Source organism: Idiotropiscis lumnitzeri, chromosome 7 (genome assembly GCF_059441095.1).
Source record: "Idiotropiscis lumnitzeri isolate Australia: NSW breed Sydney's pygmy pipehorse chromosome 7, RoL_Ilum_1.0, whole genome shotgun sequence".
Classification (NCBI taxonomy): domain Eukaryota; kingdom Metazoa; phylum Chordata; class Actinopteri; order Syngnathiformes; family Syngnathidae; genus Idiotropiscis; species Idiotropiscis lumnitzeri.
In genome coordinates, this window is record NC_142397.1 from 17,353,021 (window position 1) to 17,365,981 (window position 12,961).

The 12,961-nt window shown below is 38.9% G+C and overlaps 1 protein-coding gene across 2 annotated transcripts in view; it reads left to right on the forward strand.

Annotated features, from left to right (window-relative positions):
• LOC148333813 (calsyntenin-2-like) overlaps nt 1-12,961 on the forward strand; it is a 191,418-nt gene that overhangs the window by 79,923 nt on the left and 98,534 nt on the right. For both annotated transcript variants that reach the window (XM_088300813.1, XM_088300814.1), the window contains exon 2: nt 4,478-4,600. In XM_088300813.1, coding sequence (XP_088156939.1) covers nt 4,478-4,600 — 123 coding nt within the window. The remainder of the gene's footprint in view (nt 1-4,477; nt 4,601-12,961) is intronic.

The following is a 12,961-nucleotide window of genomic DNA, read 5'->3' on the forward strand; positions in this document are numbered from 1 at the left end:
TGGCCATGGAAATCTAAACGTCACTCGCCGGCGACCTACGAGGCATCCAATCCACTGTCGGTGCAGTTCAAGCTTTAGACGATTCTATTAGTCCCCAAAAAAACAGCCTGCACGAAACGTGCAGAGCATTCATTCAATGTGGCCCCAAAAACAACAGTGCAACAATCGACCAGTGAAAAAAATTAAATAGAATAAAAGAAAATACGTGTATCTAACACACACATGGAGTCCTTCGTGAGCCTGTTAGCTCTCTAATCTCGTCGCACACTTGAGTACAATGACAATAAAGGGATTTCTGATTCTGATTATCTCACGAGGTAGTGCACTTGCTCGGAAGGCATGTGCAAGTAAAATAGTTTATTTTCTTTAATTTTTTTCAGTTATATCTCACCATTAACTAATAACAATCTCAACGTTCACAAAACTTCATCCTGACTGTTTTTTTTTTCAGTTACACATCATGAGATACATTGACACAGGAATGTTAATTAGGCACATTCGACAAAAACACTCACCAGGATCGATAGTCTAAAAAAAAATCTAATTTCCTTGGCAAAAAACACCACAGGATTCGAACTCCATTCACTCACAGTTTACACAAAAAAAAGTTCAACGGCTCAGTTTGGTCTATTCAGAGCTTTTCTCCTTCAACTCGCATGGAACAAAATGCTAGGAAGTTCTCTACGTCTCTCGTACGAGATGAGACGTCATCTCACGCTGCGGTGCGTTCTAGGTCCGGAGGAAATAGTAACAGCGCTAAAAAAAAAAATCACATTAACAGAAAATAAGAATAGGAATAAAAAAGGCTGAGCCAAAACATGGGTTACATTTGTAAGAGACAAAGAGAGTAAAAATAAATTGGTTATTTTTACAATGTAACTGTCAGGATCCGTTTTGGGTGCTTGTTGTGTGGACCTGTGTCATCCCACTCCCTGGTGTCACCCAATCAGCCATCCCTTTGTGTGTAGTTCAGGTGTTCCTCGTTGTCTCGTTAATTTGCTTGTATTTAGTTCTCTGGTTCCATCTTGTCGGGTCATTGTCGATGTCAGTTGTCAATGTTGCTGTTGTGTTGTTTCTCTCGTGCCCTTTGCCCACACCATGCCCAAGTCCTTTTCCTAATGTTTGTTACGTTGATCCTTGTTTTACACTTTGACATTTTGGTTCATCTGAGTATCTTGTTTGCCTTTTATGTTTAAATTAAATACCCCTTTGAACCGCTCCCTGCCTCACTTCCCTGCATTTGGGCCCGCTTCAATCCTCCTACTCAACAACCAGAAAACTGACAGAACCTGATAGTAAAGTTTTCACCTTTTACTTTTTCTTTCTGTGGAAGGTCATGGTATTGAAATTTCTGCTTCAGTTGAAAATTAAACACGACAAATGTTGTTTGGCCAGAGTCCTTCAGTTATTAACAAATAGAAAACAGAATGGTGCGTTTTATTCCATTGAGTGCTAAAGCCTTTTCATCAAAAGGAAACTTGCCCTCTTTCCATTTACAACAAGATGTAACCACATGCCATTTACCGGTTGCTTTTAGGAGCCAATAAATGTTGTTTGCGTCTAGAAATTGGGGTCACTTGGAGTACAGTTGAGGTGTGCTTTTCTTGGCCAACTTTAGAAGCATATCCTTTTAGCGGCTATTGGTGCCTCACGGCTGCAGTGTAGATGAGTGCTGCCTGGTTCAGTCAAAAAGACAAATATTGCAGATTACAAAGAATACTTGTTTTGCAAATGGGGGAAACTATAAGGTTTTTAATTGTCAAAGTTCATGCTGCATATTTTAAATCATTTCATTAACTGATTCTTGAGCCAAGATTAACATGCTTAATTTTAGTTCTATTTTTTTCTTTATTTTCTTTGTTTTGTTTGTTTATTTAATTGAAAATTACGTTTGTGAGCATACACAATGTCATCGAATGATTGCTGGTTAGCCACTCTTGCACATTTTAAGCAAATTTCTTTGATTCATTGAGGAAACAGCAATGCTAAATTTGTCAATTCTATAATTGTTGAGGTCATTTGAAGTTGCGTCAGTGAACAATGAGTAAAAGCTCAGTTTGGATCAGTCTTTGATGCATTGTTGCTCTGTTTGGCATTCAACTGAGACAGCGATCTGTGAACCCACTCAAAGTGTCAAACTTCAGTTGTAGATTCCAGCAAGGCGAGTGGTTGAAATGCTTCCCTTGGGAATACTGGAGCTGATGGGATCACATTTCCATTTGTAAACCCCTTTCTCAACTTCCGCAAACTGTAGTTGACTGAATTATTTGAAACAAAACTGGACCATATGGTTGAACTCCTTGGGTATGTCCCATGGTGTCAACCCAGGGAGCCCATCCAGCTCAGAAGTCTCAGATTTTGCATTTCTTGTCTGTGACGGAATGAGGGTGGTACTCAACGGAGTCACTGCAGAGATTACTGGATGTGAGCACATCAAAAAAAAAAAAAAAAATCAGCACACTGAGGTCAATTTAGATTTGACATTGAGCCATCATTAACTTAGCACAACTTCACTGTTAGTCGCCAAGAATAATGTTAATATCATAAAGATGCCACTGGAATGGAGTTAACTCAAAAGTAAATTGTTGGCTTCAGTTTCCTGCTACCTTTTTTTATCTGTGTAATTTATGACTCGATAGACTCTCTTCAAACATTAGTGCTGAGTTACTGGAAATGCGTTGATGGTCACAAAAATGTTGTTGACGGAACATTCAGACCAGCCTTGGGGCATCTTAAATTAATCATACATCGTTGCACTAATTGTCAGGTCAAGAATAATTAAAAGGTCAACAGGGCTTTAAATCTGTTCTATGACAGAATGTAAAGACCCTAAAAGCCCCAGACTCCAAATTGGGTTTCACACATTGTGATCAAATCCACCTCTCTTACAGTTATTATAAGTTGCACTAAACACTCCCTAAGGCTGCCATTTAACTGCTTTGTCTTAACGGCAGTTTTGGCAGCAGTGATGCATAACAATTCCCCTCAAATGTAATGCACAGAAGCACAAAGTTAATTGATCCTTAAATACTAAAGTTTGGCTTTTATAGTGGAAAAAAAGTATCATTTCACCACATACTTTTTGGAGCAAACTCATACATATTCATCCCATGATAATGCGTGTAATGTTTCCATACATCAGTGCTTGTAGTAACTCTATTAGTGGTGGGTAATTAGCAATGCTTTTCAGGTGGAAATTTAAAACATTGGTTGCAGTAATAGAATGTTTTTCCTCTGGTCTCTTGCTGATTCAATGAGCCATCAGACAAACAACAACAACAAAAAGAAAATCTTGTCAATCCGTGTCCCAACTCAAACTGACATCAGAGTAAGCTTGTGATACAAATGTTTTTAATGTTTTTTAAAATGTCAACAACATCATATATATATATATATATATATATATATTTATTTTTTATTTTTTTTATTTTATTTTATTATTTATTAGTGCTGTCAAGCGATTACATTTTTTAACTAATCAATCGCAATAAATTCTGTAATTAATTGCAATTAATCAAATTTCTTAACTATTATTTATTGTGAAGCTTGTAATGGGCATTTACTTGAATAATATCTTTTAATTGATGTAAAATCACAAAATAGGAAGAATATTTTAGATCAAAGAGCTTTCTTTGATCCTTGAATATGATCTAAATTGTGTCATCTTTACATGCATTTTTCTTTCAATTCTCAATGATTATACAGTACATTTATTTCTGTCCACAAGCACCACAGGCCAGCAGTGTTTGTTTGCAAGGCATTGTGGTAATTAGAGCGGGGTGTTTTATTGTGAAATGATGCGCTAAATATGTATAACTAATATAGTACAATATTTGAATTTGGCTTGGCAGGATATGCAAATTATTTTTGAAGTAAATATAACGGATTTAACTGAGTGTAAATATCTATCTATCGATTGGCTGGCAACCAGTTCAGGATGTACATATAAAAGTAATGCAGTAACATAAGTGACCATTTTATTTTGGTTGTTTCATTTAATCATTCAGGTTGCCTGTTTATGTAACATGTGCATGATTCAGCACATTGCCACTCAATCATGAGTACTTTTACTCAATTAGAGCTCTTAATTACACCGTATGCAAGGGACCTTTGTTTTGACACGGCCTTCGGTGGAGCTCTGCTGGCAATCCAGTTGTAGTCATTGATCGAGCAAAAGCTATTGCTTTGAAACCTGCAGGCGATGTTTGACAGGTGGAAGGAACATGCAAGAGAAAGTAAATGGAATGGGGATTATTAAAATAAGAAGTCTTGTAAAAAGTGGGGTCTGGAAGAACATAAAAATTCCCGAATGTTTACTGAGCCATGCATTGTTTTTTTTCTTGTTGTGTACAGGTGAATGTTGCTCTTCTTTGACATTTAAATTAGGCATGTTTACATGTCTCCCAGCCTGTGAAGTCTTGCCATTTCTGTTGCTGTAACAATACATCACTCACACTTCATGCCTTGTCTCCTGCAGTGAATAAACACAAGCCATGGATTGAGACGTCATACCATGGGGTAATCACTGAAAACACTGACGTTGTTCTGCTTGATCCTCCTTTGGTGGCTCTAGACAAGGATGCACCCATCCCTTATGCAGGTAAGAACACATTGATGAAATGATAATTACAGAAATTACTCAGCTGTTAAAATGCTAGAAATGCTACATTTGGAGCATCTACAGTTTGTGAATCTTACATTCAAGTTGTACAATGGTTCGGTGCTTAGAGTGAATGTTTCGGAGTTTGTGATTTGTATCATGTCAGTACCTCCCATTGGGGCAATTATCAAAACTAATAAGTCCATATGAATCCATTCCATAGTTAATTCTGTGTCCCAAATCCGCCCCGGTGGGTGATGAGAACTGCAAGAAAAAGAAACGATGACTGCGACGGGATTAGAGTAGACCCACTTTGTGACACTTCCAGCTTGTCCAAAGGGTGCCAGCTCTTGTGGGAAGGTGTCAGTTCCTGCCAGACTGCTAATGTGCCCCTTGCATATGTTTGGAACACGCTCAAAGCTCTCAAGCTGGGCACGATTGGTGTGTGTGTGGTCAAATGTGTGTGTGTGTGCGTTTGTATGCTGGGCGTGGGGGGGGGTCTAGTGCACAGTTTTAAGATGACCTGAGGAGACTCCCTGTAAAAATTACCCACCGGTAGAAAGGAAGCAAATGATGAAACAATATGGGAGGTCAGCTGGCTTATTAACATATGACTTAGGTCTTGATAGATTGAAGCGGCACAGCAACAAAATAAAATAAGATCACCTTTGAAAGGCTACAATTTGGAATTATGCAAGTAATTCGAAAGGGTACACCCATGAACACACATACGTATATTTTTGTTGATTTAACAATGAGTGATGCAAAATAATTGACTAATATGCCAAATTATTAATCAATTGGAACAATGCATTCCTCACATTTTTTTCTTATCAACCTTTGTATATGGGCTGTCATACACATATTTTTCACTTGTATTTGCTACCAAAATGGTCGCATGTGAAATCTTTTTTTTTTCCAAGATGTGAGGGTAAGATTTCATTTGGTCGCCGATATGTGAACTTTCTTATGCTGCACGGTGATGTGCCGTCCTGCTCCCTGCGTGCGTCTGCTAATCAGTAGCACTGCTTTCCTTTCCAATTTGATACTGCAAATACAGTACCTCAAACAACTGACGTATCAATATTTACATTGGAAAAACGAGCCAAAGGCATTGACATTTCAGGCAGTATCGTGCCACATTCTACTCCTGCAGCAAGTGTACTGGCCATCTTGTCACAGCACACTTGATGCTCGTTTCATAATTAAAAATCAAATGACCTATTTTGTCAGCCACACCCTTTGCGAACAAATGGCATGTTTACAGTAAGATATTTTGCAGCTATAACTTGAGTAGTCAATTGTTTTTCATATTAGACTACAGTATGCGAATTAAGTACATCATGCTAAAGGAAGTAACCAAATCGTGTGATGGTGAGACCAACTAATAATATTGGTCGCACCAGTTAACAATATTGGTCGCACCAGTGCTAACCAGTGGGAAAGTTAGTGTGGATCCCTGCTACTGCTCATTTTCAGGCAAACACTGTGAAAGCTCACAGACGGAGATACTTCGTTTATATTGAAATGGAGCAAAACAATATGTTCAAAACATGCAAAACGGAAAGACTGCCTTGCTTCTGTGATTCAAATGGCCCAAGATGAAGAAACCTTCCCTTTGCCATTGTTCACATACTCCGTTATTAATGAACTAGTAAAATGCAATCAACTTCCTCACTGAGCCCCACAGATGACGCAAATAGACTTTGTAATGAGATTTTTCAGGGCTTTTAACTTTTTTGTCTTTTGATGGGTAACAAAATCAACGGAGGAAGGCAATCTTTGTCTTGCCTTTAGAGCAAGAAAAAAAATAATAATGTTCTAGATTTGCCATTATCTATTCATTCCAGCTAGTGTGGAGGTTTTAAACAAAGGCACTGCTTTATTAAATATTAGAAACTTGTATAGGAAATGGCTGAGTATTATTTTGTTGCTCATTTTGTGGAAATGTGGGTGCTTATCCTCTGAGTGAAACTTTCGCTCTACAAGGATAAGTGTTAATGGCTTGAAAAAGATCAAATAAATCTATTAGTTTAGACTGTTTATTAGTATCATAATTAGAAGTAGAGTTGTAGTTTTACATTCCTAAACTAAGTGTATTTCATTTGGCTCTTGAGTGAACAAAATTGTAACAAATAATGAATGCATTACTGTGTCGATGGTTTGATTTCCATACACGGTCGTCAATGACTTCAAATCCCATTGACACAATGTTTTTATAATTTCCTCTCGCGACTTGACACAATTTTTGAAAAAAATTCTCATATACTGTACATTTCAAACAGTCCTGGAAAGGTTGTACAGGCTGTTAAAGGTAACAGATTTGGTCATATTTAATTTTTTTTATAACATCCTTTGTTAGAAGTGTTAGTATATGAGGGGCGAGAACAAAAAGGCATTGGCTCCGTGCATCCACCCCGTCCTCCCCCACCCACACCAAATTCCTCGGGCCACATAAATGTATTCAGAGCATGTTGATCGGCTGATCAATAAGAGAGTGATGTGCATGTTGAAGGGGCATCCTGCTGGGATAGAGGGGGCGTACACTTTGAGAAAGGTCCGTCCACCTCCCGAATATTAAAGGGATTATAGAGTCTATTTTTCGACAAGCTCAAGCTATGTATTTTTTTTATCAGGAAAATATTAGCCTGCATTTTCAATTTAATACATTTGTTTAGTTCAAAACTAAAGAGTTCAAAAATGCGTCCTGGGTGCATTATGGCCACACCTACACTTACTCCACCAATCCCAAAATGACTTGTCCAGTGTAGCAACACATCTCGCTGGAGCTTTGGTGCACAGAATATTTCTAAGTCTGTCCATCCATCCATCCATCCATTTTCTGCTCTCGCTATCATGTGCTGGTATGCTGGATTTTTCAAAGTCCAACTTTGAAATTTCACCAAGGTCTGACAACTGGGATTGTTATGAAGCTTGCTATCCAACATTGACGCCCCCGAAGCGGCCCCTAAAAGCAGCACTTCATAACGAAGCGGAATGTGGAAAAAAAAACTCACCTCCAGGAATTGTCAACGAGGTACGTGTTCATCCAAAATTGACGCCCACTTGCACGGCAACCCTGGTGGCTGCAAGCAGTGGTGGACGTGAAAGAGATGCATGTCTAGACGGTAAGAGCTTAAGAAGCGGATTTTATTCTGCTAACCTTGTCTGTTTACCCGCCGCAAGCTAATTGCTGCATTGAGCAGTGCTGTTACTTTCAACTCCTCCACAGCGGCTACTGTAGCCATAAGGAGAAGCATCCATTCCTGGATGCTGGGCGGTGCCGCTGCCCAATCACGGGTGAAAGCGCCAACTGCCGCCTGAGAAGTTACACAACTTAAGCGTAGCTAAATGTGCAAAAACAATAACCAGTCGCCACCGGGGTGTGTGCATATTCATGCTCTTGTCTATTTAAGTGAAGAAATGACAGGCATGCTTTATTTATTTATTTATTTTTTTTGTGGAGGTGATCATGATTTTGGCTCATATCAACTCATGTTTGAGCCAAAATATTGTGCAGAACTATTTTATATTTTTACGGATTGAAGTGGACAAGAGTAGAAGGCTGATTTTTTTTTTGGGTGGCGATCGGTCGCCGTTTCAGAAAACTGAACTGACAAACCAGCGGAACAGATAACGGATAGATGGAATGCTTTGAGATGTCTCTTCAGATTCATGATTTTTTTTTCCTGTGATTTTGTGGCTGCATTTCCCCAGCTTTAGTTTTTCCACAACACATTCCGTTTTCTTCACTATTTAACGAAAGTGTGTCCAAATGTCCATTTTTTTCCCCTCCACATACAATCCCCTGGCTGGCCATCCATCAGTCCCTTTCTCGATGAAAATGACATGCCATTTTAGCATTGTTTTTTTTTTTTGTTTGTTTGTTTTTTGTTTTCTTTTTGTAAACCACATGTTTCATTTGTCACCAATATGCCATTACAGATTCAATTAATTTTATTGTCATGTAACCAACATTTATGTTGCGTCTCGTCTCCCTCAGGTGATAAAGACTCGTTGACAAAGATGTTTCGTCCGAATTTTCATTCACGACACCAACACTAGAAACTAGAAAAAAGTCAAAATGCAAGTTTGATCTGGAACTGAAGAAAACGAAACCCACAGATATTGGTGTGAAGGACTTGTGATTTGAAGCATGCAGAAAAAAAATTATTGATTTTTGAACAAAGACATGACACATTGTAGGAATCACTTTGAAATATTCAACATCTTCATGAGTGAGTTAAAAGTCTTAATTACAATTTACTCATTTGAAACACTTGCATTGGGTCAGATCGAACAAAAATATTTTGTTTCTATAATATTATAGAATTGTAATATATGTATAGAATTATATATAGTTTATATTTGAATCTCATTATTGTTATTGGTGACAAAACTGGAAAGCGAGAGCGCAAATAGTTATAATTCTGTAGTCAGTTTGATTTTCAATGATTAAATGTTCTGGGCGGCATGGCTCAGTGGTAAGGTGGTCGTCTCCAGCCCTTGTTACCATGTTGAAGTGTCCTTGAGCAAGATACTGAACCCCCAGCTGCTTCTGCCATCAGTCGGTGAATGTCAATTAGGGAGAAGCGCTTCAGGTGCCTTAATAGGCGGAAAAGCGCGATACAAGTGAAAGACCATTTAGCACTAAAAAAAAAAAATAAAATAAAATAAATATGGTTGCCTTACATTTGATTGTTGTATGTGTCTTTTCGGTGTCGTGTTCCAAAATCTTATTGTAAGACACTTGAAACATTACCGTACAAGATCGGTCACCTGAATCCAATCTGCTCCCATAACCCCAGCCATTTTGTAGCTTGACGCTGCCCGGGAACTTGTGACAGTCCAATTAAGTGCAACTGCATATCAGGAAGCTTAAATTATTGTCATCCATCGGAGCATAAAATTGAGGAGCAACTCGGGAGAAGTAAGCAGAGATCTGCACATGCAGGATTGACACGCATGATTGAGAAGTGTGTGTGAGCGTGCCAGAACTGCAAAAGAAAGCATCTTTTTACCAACATTCAGTGTTATTGCAATGAACAGGTGCGTATTCACTCTTCAGTATTCTAAATTTTGCTATTCACAGATTGCAACCTGGCAAAAAAAAGTCTGAAAATGTTTGTTTTTTTCCCTTGGTGAAATACCATTTATCAGATAGTATTATCTCTTTAATGGAAACGATTAATGTCTGTGTAGGGATTCCATAATAGTTGAGCAGGACAACAAACATACGCTGAATAGTTCTGCGGCAGTTCTGCTTACACACTCCCTCAACCAATAATCTAGATAAGATAGCAGCGCCCACGCCTGTGTTGGCGTTCGCAGTGAACATGGCAGCAAAACAATGGAATCCATAACAGCAGCTCCGCAGGAACATAGTTAAACCAACCCACGACCACTAGTTTGTTTTGTCATTGTGTGGATCATTGTGTAGCTGACCTGATAGCTCCCTCGGAGGCACATTGATGTTCAGTAATTCCTCCACTTCTCTGTGCAGTGAAATGTTCATTGTTTTACACCGGCCTTCACCTCATTAATCATTGTCATCGTGATGATCATCAGAATTGTTGATGTGTGATGCGAGCGTTTAGCTGTAAGCGGTTTCCATCCTTCCATTATCTGAGCCGCTTTTCCTCACAAGGCTCGCGGGCTTGCTGGAGGCTATCCCAGCCGTCCTCGGGCAGTAGGCGGGGTAAACCCTGAACTGGTTGCCAAGACAATCGCCGGGCACACAAAGACGAACAACCATTCGCCAATTCTAGGGCCAATTCAGAGTGTCCCATTAACCTACCATGCATGTCTTTGGAATGTGGGAGGAAACCGGAGTACCAGGAGAAAACCCACGGAGGCGTGGGGAGAACACACAAACTCCACATAGGAAGGCTAGAGCCGTATTCGAACCCAAGGCCTCCGCACCTCGAGGCCATCCTGCTAACCAGTTGTTCACTGTGCCACCCTATAAGCTATTTTGTATATTTTAAATGGAACAACCATGATTGAAGATGTTTTCAACTATAAAAGTGTGGAGTCATAGTTTGGTTCCACCTGTTAATTGTGGCAGATATCGCTGTCAGAGGAGCATCAGATATTTGTGATAATGTACTATTCACAGTGTGGATTGAGTCCTATTCACTGCAAATAGCAGTGCATCCTATAGTCACGTTTTTTTCTTTCACTTAAATGCTTTTTCTCCATAGGAGGTGTCACCCCTCCATCTACGACATGTTATTTGACAGTTTCTGTTTTAAATATATATAGTTTGTAGGTAATATTATACAGGACACATTGCCATTGAATAAATGTGAAATCTTAGAGCCTTTGGCAATGTCTCACTGTCTGGCTCCTAGTTTGCCAAAGGCATATGTATGTTTTTGGCCCCATGTGATGGAGAGAAAGAACCAGTAGTGGGGTGTGATAGGTGAGAGGCCGAGCTGCAGGCTATACATACAGCCCAATGAAGGCTTTTTGCCTTTAATTCTCACGTCTCTTTTTTTTCACACTAGCAATCCTTCACTTCTGACCCCTCTTACCAGCTCAGAAATGTCACTGTCTTAAACAACTTCTCAGAGTGTCCCTGCATGACATTTTGTATGGTGGATATCAAATATTCATGAATGTATATTCTTGAGGGGACAAATCTGCTTCATACTACAGCAGCACTATTAAATACCATTTAGCTAAAGCTTCCTCTGTTTAAGTTATGCTAATTTAAAGGGACTCATTGCTATGCTGGAGCTTACCACATCAAAGGTGAAGTAGAGAGCAAAGCAAGCACCGTAAAGCAGATTCCCTCAGGGGTATTGATACTACCGTACTGTATGCTGTATTTCCTGGCATGCCCAGTCATTATCTTGTCTACATTTCGTCTATTGGCTGTACAAACCCAATCTCGTTCTGACATTTGGTTCTTCTGTCTTCCTGCTTAGCATCAACAGTTTGACCTCTCATGAGTTAAAACAAATAATGCAGTTTAGACATGTGGGTATGAAGACTTTCACGTCAAATGCTAAAAAAAATCCTGATTTGATTTTGGGATAAACTAAAGGATGCTATTGTACATATGCTATTGTCGTGTCATCATTAAAACACATCGAGATAGCCACTTGAGCACTGGTGTCAAACTTAAGGCCCGGGGGCCAGATCCGGGCCCGCCACATCATTTTTTTTTGGCCAGCAAAGGCAAATCATGCACAAGTTCATGTTGCTTGCTAAAATACCAAAATTGCAAATTGTCGTCAATTTTAAAAAATGTTAAAATATTGCAAGCATTGCATGCTTTTTTATAAATGTCTGCTGCTAATGTTATACATTAACGGCTACATTACGCCGCCGCCTCTGTGTGATCTATATCTTTGCTGCAGTAACACTGCAAATTTCCCTATTGTGGGACTATTAAAGGACATCTTTATCGTTATACTTTGTTCCCAATCACACTTTTAAAATGAATTGAATGGTAGTTAAACAAACAGCATTTTCCTGGATTCTGATTTCAAAAACTAGTTATCCATCAGTTTGTTTTCAATATGTAATAATAATTATATGATGATGATTTATATGGCTTCACTGTCATAATGGCCCACCGAGCGAAACCAAAACTATGATGTGCCCCCCCCCCTAGAAAGATTAGTTTGACACCCCTGCACTAGAGGCTGATATTTTTTCCGGAATCCAGTGGGATTCCCACGGATGGGAGTCAACTTTACCGTTAATCATGGGATTAGGACAGCACAGGAAAGAAAATTAACGTGAGCAGATGGGAGCGGGATTATCCAATATAAAACTTGATAAAAACTAATTAACATGCATGTTTGTATACATATCATCAACATTCAGTTGTGTTGCCTCTTTAGCACTCCTCTCAGTCATCTTGTTGGCCGTTGTGCATTGCATGATAGTTCTTTTAAGTGAACTGAATCATTTAAATCAGTTCATCAAAAAGAATTGTTCAAAAGATTCATCTTGAATCCTTCAACAAGGGAGAACTTGGGTCATACTCTTAGTAAATTATATTATCAGGCTGTGGCTTTAATAAAATTGTTAAAAAGATTGTGACTTCTGGTCTACATAGATGAATGCCTAATGGGAATCTGATGGCTTCTTTTTTTTCTTCGATCTTCATTTAAGTCTTGACACCATAACATGGTGGTCATGATCTTTTGCATTACATTTTTGCCAACACCGTCCGTTCAACCATCGAGATACCGGAGTCACACGACATGAACAAATGTAGATAGACGTACGTAGATTAATTTTATTTTATTCATTGTTTTTTTACATTTTTGACTTACCACAATCAATTAGATTAACTATTTAACATACAACGCTTCACAAAGAAAATAGGGTGTATAACCCGGT